General features: G+C 47.1%; 1 protein-coding gene across 3 annotated transcripts in view; it reads left to right on the top strand.

The window, feature by feature from the left end:
* LOC146786078 (uncharacterized) overlaps positions 1 to 12,178 on the top strand; it is a 266,708-nt gene that overhangs the window by 217,939 nt on the left and 36,591 nt on the right. For all 3 annotated transcript variants that reach the window (XM_085635514.1, XM_085635513.1, XM_085635515.1), the window contains one exon: positions 2,423 to 2,531. In XM_085635514.1, the coding sequence (XP_085491640.1) occupies positions 2,423 to 2,531 (109 nt within the window). The remainder of the gene's footprint in view (positions 1 to 2,422; positions 2,532 to 12,178) is intronic.

Genomic DNA, 12,178 nt, shown 5'->3' on the forward strand with positions numbered 1-12,178 from the left:
AACGTGACAGGCACAGGGCGGTGCCTGCCACCTTGTGCATACCAATGTGGGGGGTACCATAGGTACCCACAAAGTGCAGCCCCCCCTGGGGGCCCGCAACGGGCCCCAAAAGCAATATCCGCATGCATTTCCGCCATGGAAAGGCCTTCTCCGCAAGGCATCCTCATATAGATGGCATAAGGCCTGAGTTCCGCCCGGCAGGCAATCGCTCCGATTGCCTGCCAACGGAAATGCGGCGGACGGTCTTTCCGTCCGCCACTGTAACCCCCGCCATTGTGATATGGCGGGGGTAAATGGAGGGCAGACGGGGAAAGATGTTGGGTGGATCGTCACTGCCGGTCGGGCGGTGGCGATCCACCCGACATCATAATGGACCCCTTAGTGTTTACACCTACTAAATTTAACAACATAAGGAGACATGTGAATAGTAGTTGCCTGACACCCAGCCATCTTCAAAATGTCCTGTGGGCAGCCGCTCATTCAGACCAGAGTGTCTAAATGTGTATTGAATCATGAGTGCTTTCAGGGTATTGGGCAGCTAGGTCTGTGATCACACATTTTTCATTACATACTACTTATGTTTAAAGAATGTAGGCCTTTATGGTTACAATACACATACTCAGATGGTAGGTGGTGGGTAATTTATAATTTGTGTGTACCGTCTACACAAACAAGCACTTGTGGGAAATGTGCTTCTGCTAGGAAAAGAAATGTGGGAATTTACTCTAAACAACATCGTCTCTGTAAAACTACAGAAAACTCTACATAATGCACTTTCTCAAATTCCAGATTTTGCAGCACAGACTGCGTTGGTGGCTACCAGAAACTATCAAGCATAAACTACACAAAACCTGAGCATGCGTAGGTATTGCTACACTGCAATGGGTAGACCTCCATAATACAGGGTCCAGACCAATATTTAAACTCAAAATAACTTGTTTGATAAACCGGTTGTGGCATAAACGTGCGCATCAATGTGTTAACAAAAAGCAGTCCTCTGCCTGAATATCCTTTGTCCCAGAATCTGCATCCTCACTACAGAATACTGTGCACCCATTGTGAAAGACTGCAAGTTAGCACAGTTTCAAATCAGTGGTGTTTAACACGTGCAAAACACGTTATTTTACTGAATTTCCTAATTGCGACTCCATATCCAGTGCGTTTGCAATTTTAAGAAACACTAATTTAGAGAGTCTTTGTACATCACAAATAGCCTATTTAGCACTCGGCAATCAGTTTGTGACTGACATAGATCTCCAGTTGGCTGATGCTAAACTAGAAGTGAACTACCACGAGAGTGAAATGTCTTTAAGAGGAATCCAATAACCCAATGAACAATTGCTTACATTTCTGTTTTTGTGGTGGAGTTTGGAGAGGGGAGATTTTACCCCAAGCCCATTGCAACGTGCACCATGAGCCTACCGCTAGGGCATTTCAAGTCGAGAAGCGACACCAGACTTTTGTGGATCGTTGAAAAGTGGATTAGATTAGTACATTTTGGGGACCACTTTCTTTATGGCTTTGCATTTTTATTTTCTTTTTATACACAATTTGGCTTTTTATGGAAAGCAGAAGTGAATTGTTTAAGGTCCTGATGAATGCCCTGACACCTCAACCAAGGGTTCTAGTGAGGGCCGAAACATGTTGACCATGAGATAAATTGGCAGGGTTAATAGACTGCTGCCCAGCTTATTCACTTATTTTAATCCTGACCAAGAAGGACAACAATAAAGCTTAACGTCTCTTTTGGAGTTAGTTTTAATCATGTGGCTTACATTATTTTTGTTCACACCACAGCACTCTTTACACTCTACTAGCTCTACTCTGCTACCTGACTGACTCCATAGTGAATACTATTATATACAAAAATATCCAAAGAGCTCCTCCCGATTAGAGCGAAAGTTGTAGCCCGCACAGTGATTCGCTGTCATAGTGTGCGGGGAATCCCTATGATGAACCATGCCACCTCTGGTAGGTGAGGAATTTCGTCCTATTAATTAAAGGAATACTTCTTTGACATTCTAGGTTCCAAGTTGTTCCTTGTTATAGACCCGAGTAGTCTGTTGTGTGTAGTGAGCCTTTATAGAGCACCAACGCAGCTCACGGCAGCAGCAAAAGGTGAATCTTAGCAGATATGGCTTTGAGAGATTTGTTCCCCTCATGCCCTACAAAGCACAGCAAATTTGTTTGCTGCTCTAAATTGCATGAAAAATAATAAATCTGGTCATCAATTTGAAGCAAAAATATTGCAGTATGTCTGGCAGCAAGTTTCCCTTCACAAAACAAGACACAATGGAGGGCCTGACCACCAATAACAGAAGGATTATCTCACAAGGTTGCACGTAGGTTTACTCCCATCTACCTACAGATTAAACTTACTCCTGTTCTGCAGTTGGTCACAGGTGTTGTTTTATGTTTTCAGGGTGGAGAATGTGCTCTACTATTGCCCTCTGATAATGGAAGCTTCAGAAACGGATTCTGGGCGATGGATGTGGATATTGCCGAGGATGAGATGGAGCAGTCTCTAATGGGTGAGTGATGGCGTCAGATGCGGTTGATGGTTGACTCTTCAAAGTTCTGTGTGTTAAGTATCTGTATGCACTCACTCATTCAGCCACTCATGTGTTATAGTAATTGTTTTTTGTAAGCACTCCAACGTCAGACACTGAAGGACTGGGTTATTCTTAAGACCCAGCGGTGCCAGGGAACAACACCTGAAACCTTCGCGGGTTACCTGTTCTGGCGTACTAAACACAGAGACACGGGACACTTCCAGCGACGTCAGAGATCAGCGTTTATTTACTGCAGGGATACAGAGGTCACAAGAAGTACACAACGTGTAGGTTCTCGGAGACTGCTTCAAATTCGTAGAAGTGGATCGCTCCTTTTATACAGGTTTCGGCCATAGCACAGTATGGTGAACAAAGGTTACAACTCAGTTCCCACAATAAACTGCAAAAGGGTCGCATTCATGTTTCAAGAGGCCGGAACATAATTACAACAGTCTTGCCGGTTCCCAACTGTAAAAACATATCCCCTCCGCGATAAACACATTCCATCCTAACCATAAACGCATTAAGAGGAAAGACGGAAAACAGATGTAAGGAAAGGACAAGGATGCACAACAGGTTAGAAAAGAGGGTTGGGGCAATAAAGGAAACTCGATAGAGGGGTCAAAGACCTCGTGTCTAATGTATGCGTGGCTAAAACAATAGACCGGAGCGGCAAGATGAGCCTCGAGCGGGGCCATCTGCTTTAGTCGCGTTATTCCCCTCATCATAGAAGTCACCTCAAAGGAACACGTGTCCTTCGCGTAAGCTTGAGAGTTCCAGGGTCACGAAGCGGACAAGAAGCCCGTTCGCTGGCTACCTGAGGGCAAGAAACAAAATGGACGCTGTATCTAAAATGGAACCCAAGGGCTCGGATGAACGAACCCAAAAATGAGGCGAACCATACGTGGCTGCATAGCGAAACTTCGTACACCCACTATACTCGTCATTTGCGGTTCATAGATACCAAACTCATCCATATTCGTCACCACTCAGAAAGTGGCGTCCCGTCTCGCACGGAACCTCAGACGCTCCTTTTGCCCTCACGTAGGCAAGCACTAGTCAAGATCGGAATCTATATCAATATTCATCAGATCGTTCAGCTGCTGCTGGAACATCATTCTATCCATCAATGTCTCCTTGGTAACAGATGGCCGCCCTATACACGTCGTAGCACATAGGCCACATAAGGCAGGACCACACTGCACACAAAGACAACACGTGAACAGAAATGCTACAACAGCCCCTACGATCATTAGAATCTTCCAACCCCAGGTTGACATCAAGCCCCAAAACCATCCTAGGAGCGTCCAATTACCTTCGTCCACGTGTATGGACTCGGAAATCTTGTGCAACTTCGAGATGGCTTGATAAACAGTTGGAGCATTGTCAGGAATAAAAATGCAACAACTCGAATGGATAATTTTACACACGCCCCCTCTATCTGCAAGAACAACGTCTAGAACCATACGGTTCTGCAACGTCATGAGTCTATCCGCCTGTAGTTCAGCTGTTAGATTACCAAGGGCATTTGCAGTAATATTAGCAGTCGACTCTACCACACGGGTCAACTGTCTTAGGTTCCTACTATTAACCATAGGTCCCCAGAACGGCAAGAAACCCTTAAAGAAGTCTCCTGCTTCTTGACCAGCAGTATCCTCTTTGCTAATAACGCCTCTCATGACTCTAGTTCTGTGGTAGTCCGAAGCAACTGTGAAGGTTGGAGGCAAAAGATTCGCAATATAACAGGTACCCGAAAAATCGCGGGGTAACCATGTATATGCGCGTTCATAACACACAAAATAGGTGCCCTTAGCAGTCAGAAAAACAGGGGAGGAGAGCATCGGTAGGACGTACGTTTCAGTGCAAGCACTGTTCCCAAGTTGTGCTCTCGGATTTCGACCCAAACCCTGCAAACAGAAATTTCCAAGGTGCGGTACAATCCATATTGGGGACGAGCTCTTAAGTTGTCTATCACCCACTGACGTACTATACTCAGTCTCGCTCAGATCCTTATAGGCCTGCACTTCTTCATCTGGAATGAGTGATGCATCAAAAACATCTCTATCCAGATCTGCTATGGCTATCGCCAAAGGCTTGTGGTACGGCCCAGGACCAAAGTTGACAGACCGTGGCTCTCGACTGGGGTAGGAATCTAGTGCACTGCAAAACATAGTTTGGAATGCTCGAGCTGAACCCTGGGAGCTGTATGGAAGGACCAAATACGGAATACCCCTATCCATAGTGTGTGGCATTAACCCACACACCCAACAATTGGTAGTATTCACCACCAACTGATGCTGATGTAGGAGTTGAATAAAGGAATTATTCATAAATTCCGCACGCCTAACCTGCTCATGTTGAGGCAAAGGATGAAAGGAATGTGGGGAAACAGTGGTGAGGGAACTTAGGTTAAGAGCAGAGGTAGGTGAAACAGAAGGCAAGAACAACGATACTCCGAAATACACTCCACCCACCAATAACATAGATACAGTTAGAAACAATAGAAACACCTGAAACAGAAAACATTTTGTTTGTACAACCCTCCATAACTCTGATCTCTGCGCTGACACCCTTTCTTCGTCCACTAGCTTAGAGAATGCCATCCTCTACAAACCGTCCGTGACGTACTTGACGCACTTCGTTCTGAGTGGCGATTATCAATCCCCAGGAGTTCCCAGAGATCGACAAAAGTAACCAACCTAACGTCAGAAACCTGCTAAACAGAAAGAAGTACCCGCACGGCCCTACGGTGACCCGGATGGCGAGGTTTCCTCGATTTATTACAAGTCTCTTAGCAGTGGAAAGCACAAAAAAAACTCAGAAAGAAAGGATGTAATTGTTCATAATATTCGTAACGTTAAAGACCACTATACTGTCAATTTTTATTAGTCCTTGAACGAAGAAAGTATCGACTTCTTCCAGGTCGAGTTTGCTCTACGAACAATTGTTCAGATGGTGCAACAGTGTTCAATGAAACAGATGACGAGTCAGACCTTGGGTTCTCTGCTACTAATGACTCCACCTGTGGATCTGACAATGACGAATCCTCCTCCACAGGGTGAGCGTCGCTAAATGGCACAAAGCGCAAAGGAGTCTCAGTTTCTGCGGTCGAAATCCCAGTTCTCACCCAACAGTCAGTTGGTAAGGGGATCGGTACCTTCTTTGTGTGGCTGGCATGAACCCAATTTTTCCGGCCCGCCAGTCGAACCGCTGTCCTCGTCGTCAACAAGACTTGGTGGGGTCCGACGAATCTTGGCTCCAAATTACGCTTTCGACCAAAGTTTCGGGTAACCACCCAATCTCCTGGCCGAAGCTGGTGTCCAGGACCCTCTGTCTGCGCTGGTAGAGCTTCAAAGACCTGTTGGTGAATTAACCGTAGTTTAGTGGTCAAATCATGCAAGTAATCGATCAACATTGGATATTCAAGACTATCAAAAGCCCTAGGTCTCAGGACTCCCCAAATATTCGCAGGGCGACCGAACACAATCTCATATGGGCTAAGCCCTACTCGAGAGTGTACGGTTGCTCTGGTCGATAGGAGAGCCAGAGGCAAGGCATCAGGCCATGACAGACCAGTCGTAGCTTGAATCTTGGCAAGTTTCAGCTTCAGGGTACCATTGTACCCTTCAACCAAACCCGCTGCCTGAGGATGATTAGCACTGTGGAATTTCTGACGAATTCCAAGGCCCTTACACACACTCTGCATTACACTTCCCACAAACTCACTCCCATTATCCGACCATACAATCCGGGGCATTCCGTACCGAGGAAAATATTCCTTCAGCAGGATTTTGCTGTGGACAGGGCAGTATTATTCTTAAGAGGATAGGCCTCAATCCATCTGGAGAACGCGCAAACCACAACCAAAACATACTTCAGATTATTGCATCTCTCCATATGGATGAAGTCCAGCTGGATAACCTCAAAGGGACAGGCAGGAGGAGCGAAATGACCAGGTGGAGTGGGGGTGCCTTTTCCGGGATTATGCATCAAACACACCATACAATTCTTAACCACTCTTTCGGCACACTTAGCGATACCATCATTCCTCCATACAGGAGACAAGAACTTACATATTCCTTTCGCACTAATATGTGACAACCCATGAGCCATCGTCACAACAGCTAATACATATGCGTCTGGTAACATCCACCTCTGGCATTCCGTCAGGTCAACCCAACATCCATGCATATCCAATTTCCCTGTACTTTCTTTCCACTTGGTCTTTTCAGCTTCCGTAGCTTCGTTCTGAATTGCTTTCACACTTTCAACAGTATTTTCACACATACCAGTCTCCGCCGGCCACCTCACTAAACTCGTGACATACATTCGAGTCGCAAGATTCTTAGCCGTTTCTTTAGCAATCTCATCCGCAAATGCATTACCACGACCGACATCATCCGTCACTTTCCGATGTGCACTACATTTGACGATCGCCACTTGTTTAGGCAATGTGAGTGCATCCAAAAGATCATTCACGAGATGCCCGTGCTGGATCTTTGTACCATGCGATGTCATAAATCCTCTTTCTCTCCACAATCTTCCAAAATTGTGCGCAACACCAAACGCGTACTGACTGTCAGTAAACACATTCACTCGCTTTCCCTTCGACAAAACACACGCTCTTGTCAATGCAATTAACTCTGCCGCTTGCGCGGAATTCTGGTTCAATCTTGCAGTTTCCACAACCGTACTCAACGTCACTACAGCATACGCAGTCGTCACATCACCATTCGGCAACTTGAAGCAAGAGCCATCCACATACAAAGTACCATCGGGATCTGACAAAGGAGTGTTTTTCAGGTCCACACGACCTTTTGTTTCTTCCTCAGTCCGTAAATAACAATCATGTGGTAGCACATCATCTGATTCCATATTAATCGGCAACAATGTCGCCGGATTCAGTACATTACAACGCTTGATCTGTACGTGACTTGCCAAAAGGGTCAGCTCGTACCCAGACAACCTTGCACTCGTCAGATGTTGAGTCTTTGTCCGATTCAAGAGAGTATCAACTGCATGCGGAACCATTACTATGAGCATATCATCCATGACCAGACCTGCGGACTGCCGAATAGACGCCGCAGCTGCCGCTGTCGCCCTCAAGCAACTTGGCAACGCTCTAGCCACCGGGTCTAAGGTCGAGGAAAAATATGCACACGGACGCTGCTTATCACCAAATTGTTGCGTTAGAACACTCAACGCACAACCGTCTCTCTCATGGACGTATAACGTGAAAGGCTTGCTGTAATCAGGAGTACCTAACACAGGAGCCGAACACAATGAATCACGTAATTCAGAAAAACTTTTCTGACATTCCTCCGTCCAAGGCAAAGGAGTCGAAACGTCCTTGCACGTGAGAGCTACCAATGGCTTCGCTAACAGTGAAAAATTCGGGATCCACTGTCTGCAGTATGACGTGATACCTAAAAAGGCACGCACATCTCTCTGAGTTGCTGGCACAGGCATTCGAGCAATTGCTGCAATTCGTTCAGGGGTCAACCTTCTTCCCGCCTTCGACAATAAGTGACCGAGATAGGTAACTTCTTGACAACAATATTGTAGTTTGGAAGGTGACACTTTATGATGTAAAGCACAGAGATGCTGTAACAAAGACACTGTAGCGGCTCTACAGAGCTGTTCAGTGTCAGCAGCAACTAACAGATCATCAACGTACTGAATCAAGGCTGCACCAGCCGGTAACACAAACGCATCAAGCTGACTCTTAAGAGCTTGACTGTAGATTGATGGACTCTCACAGTAGCCCTGTGGAGCGCGCTTGAATCTGAAGCTACGACCACCTAATGAGAAACCAAACAAATCTCTGCTTTCCTCAGCAATTGGAATGCTAAAGAACGCATTCTTCAGATCGATGACCGAGAACCATGATGCAGTGGCTGGAATCAGAGTCAGTAAAGCTGTAATATCTGGCACCACAGGAAGTTGCGGAACAACTACTTTATTCACCTCCCGTAAGTCGATAACTAGACGATACACGGGAGGTTTGGAGGGATCCGTTCGTTTCAGAATAGGCAACACGGGACTATTGCACACATTACCTCGTGTCTCCTCAATAACATCCTTGCCGATCAAATCATAAATGATCGCTAATAGTGCCCTTTCACCATCAAGGGAAATACGATACTGAGGTATACGTAGCAAACGCGCACCAACTTTTAGTTGGACAACATAAGGTGGTATATCCAACAGGCCCACGTCATTGGGACCTGTCGCCCACAAGGAGTCTGGAAGAGATCTCAATTCCAATGGGAGCTTGTCGATCGATAAATACATAGGGGAAATCACGCTCTTGCCCAACGTAAGCTCAACACCCGTAGGAGAACAGTACAAAGTCGCATGTAACCTTTTCAACAAATCTAAACCCAAAAGATTCTCACCACAACCAGTAGTCAAAATCAAAGGAGCTTCCAGCTCATGAGACCCGATTGTAAGGGGCAAAGGGCTAGAAACTGGATTACTAACGGGGGCGCCAGAAAATCCAACGGAAACATTCGTTAAGCCAGACAAAGGCGCGCCAGGGAGTTTTGAATGCATGATGGAACTTTTTGCCGCACCAGTGTCCAACAGAAAAGGCTCAACAACGCCCATAGTGGCTACTGCAACATATGGCCCTCTCTGATCAACCGGAACTGATACTTCTCCCTTCCTTTGTCTATGGCTGTCCTAGTAGATACCGTCCGCATCAACATCACACTCAACATAACAATCATCTACATGATACTGTGTAGACCGGCCGGACGGCAGGTCGCGGCGATCGAAACAATTTTGCGAATCCGAAGACGTCGCAAAGCGTTCGGCCTGATTCTGGGTAACTCCGCGACCTCTACCACGAGAAACCTGTTGAGGGCCACTACGTCCTCCTCGAGCCGACACACCATTGTTCCTATCACGGAGAACCGGACAGTCAAACTTCAAATGGCCCTCCCCACGGCAATATGCACATTGATTATAGCCCAGCACAAGGCGAGGCGCAGGCGAAACATTTCGCGGCTGTGATCTAGAGAACTGTGATTGCGATCTGTTTGGCTGCTGTGTATCACTGAAATTCGGACGCGGTGGGTAGGCTTGCTGCAACAAGACCTTAGTTTTGAGATCCTTCGTTTTCTTTTCTGCACGCTCACTTTCCTCCTTTTCTCTATTCTCGTAATATTGGGCCGTAGCCAATATTTGGGCAGTGGTAGAAACAGCCCACGCACTCTCAGAATTCTTCAACTTGTTGCTAAGGTCGGGAAACAAATTCGATACAAACTTATCAACGAACAGCCGCTGACCACCCTCGGAACCCATGTCCTGACCGCTATGGTCAATGAACGCTTCCTCAAATCTCGTAAAGAAATCGGAAACACTTTCATCTCTCTTTTGCCTGCACGCCGATAATTTGTCCCAATTGACGCGCATCGCAGGCATAAGCGTTTTCATGAGGGTAATTATCCTCTGGGGCAAAGCCACAATAATCTGTTCGGGTTTAGCCCCACCGACCTGCCGGGCATCTGCCGCTGTAAGGGCAGCCCAGTCACCGCCTAACTCGGCTGCGTGATTCTCGTGACGAATTTTCGCCCAAATCGGCTGAGGCACCACATTGCCAAACAACATATCAACATCGGCTAGGTTCATAACAGTAGCATCCACCAATTGGGACAGTTCTTTATAGTACCCTGCAGGATTCTTACGGGGATCAGGTAGGGATTGCTTCACTTGCAAAACTTCCGATCGCTTCCAAGGGAGGTGTATCCACACCCTCTGGAAATGGCCTGGGACAGGAGGGTTAGCAGCAGCGTCACCTGGCATCCATACCGGGGGAACTTCCCGCATGGGATATTGGCCAGGTTGTGCCATCCATTCCGCGGTCGCGTCCTTAAACAGCGCACGCGGTTGCACTGTACATCGAAAGGATAACAAGCGTTCCAGAGCCTCTCGAACTTTGTCACCTATAATGACACCCGTGGCAAACCGAAGCTGTAGCTCGGAAACCTCAGGTGGTATATCATCAGCTATATCATCGTCCCACTCCTCTTCCAATGACTTACACAATTCTTCGAACACAAACCGTTGCGTGGGCACATTAAACTGAGAAAACGTTTCGAACACTACACGTGGGGTGTATTTAACAGGGTTGCGAATCCATCTACGTGCAGTTTTCACCAACGATTCACGTTCCCTACCATCAGGAAGCTGACTGCGTCTTTGAGCAATATCTGAAAGAGTCGAGCCAAGTATCGGCCCAAAAAGCGGAGAATAAAGAGAAGAAACAGCAGTCAAAAGACGACTACGAACAGAAGGAGAAGAAGACGAAGATGCAGGCGTAGCAGCCATAGGGGTGGAAACGGTAGAAGTAGACGCAGCAGCAGGAGTAGCGGGAACGACAGGCTGAGGAGGAACTTGGAAAGGCGCAGTAGGGAGAGAAGCCGGGACAAGAGGATGTACGATCTGTGGCCCAAGGGGATTCGGGAGTACGGGAGGAACGGCGGGCTGACCAGCAGCCGCCAAACCAGCGGGTTGAGGAAGAGGTGGACGAACGGGACCCATAACATCAGGAGCATAGGGAGGTGGCGATTTCATCAGATAAGACAAAAGCGAATCTTCCACCGATTCTTCTCCTGCCTTATCGGTCGTAGAAGGTAGCGCCGGATAACATTTGTCCACTGCCATGTGGTGAAGCCGAGCACTAACTTCCTGCTCTTTCTCATCTTTATCTAACTGATATTGTTCTGCATTGCGCATCACCGTAATAACACCTTCTCGTTTATTTTTCTTATTCTGTTTGATTTCTTTCTGTTTGGCCTCCTTCCGCCATAACCGGAAGGAATCAAACATGGCCGGCCTAGCTTTCTTTTTAAATAATTTAGCTTCCAAGTTATCTAAAATGGCAGTCTCAAAACTACCATGAGGTGGCCAACTAAGGACACCATCCTTTTTAGTGTAACGAACCCAATATGCATTATATACGATAGGACCCACGCCATGGCGACTATAGAGCTCGTAAAGCGGAGTTCCAGCCGGAGGTATCGGACATGAATCCTCCAGCCGGGAATCCATGCTGCAACATTTAAGAAACCCAAACAAAGTACTACAGCCAGGCATCGTGCACACTAACCGAGTATACAAACTTCAAGGGCTATCGGATTACGATGTCCTCGCAAAAATGCAAGACCCTCGGTTTTTGGCAATTGCAATCGTCAAATAAAACCCAACAACTAAGAACCACGAATGCTATGGAACCATGCAAACAACAAAGCAACACTGGGAGCGACCCACAAATACTTAACTGAAAGAACAATGGCGTCACCAGGAAGGCCCGTTGATCGTCTCGCCGTTCAAAGGACTACGCCAGGCGCCAAAACAGGTCGACAGTCAGGGCATCGGTCCGTCGCAGCCGTCAGGAGGCGGGGATCTTCGCGGGAAAAGACGTCGGGCCACTTATTTCGACAACTGGATCGATGAAGCGGGGTGCACCTTCCCTCGGAGATTTCACACGAAGTTCCTCACGATCGTCGGGCTTTGGACCGGTACCGTTGATGTCGCCCCACGTTGGGCGCCAACTGAAGGACTGGGTTATTCTTAAGACCCAGCGGTGCCAGGGAACAACACCTGAAACCTTCGCGGGT

This window comes from Triturus cristatus, chromosome 11, assembly GCF_964204655.1.
Source record: "Triturus cristatus chromosome 11, aTriCri1.1, whole genome shotgun sequence".
Lineage (NCBI taxonomy): Eukaryota > Metazoa > Chordata > Amphibia > Caudata > Salamandridae > Triturus > Triturus cristatus.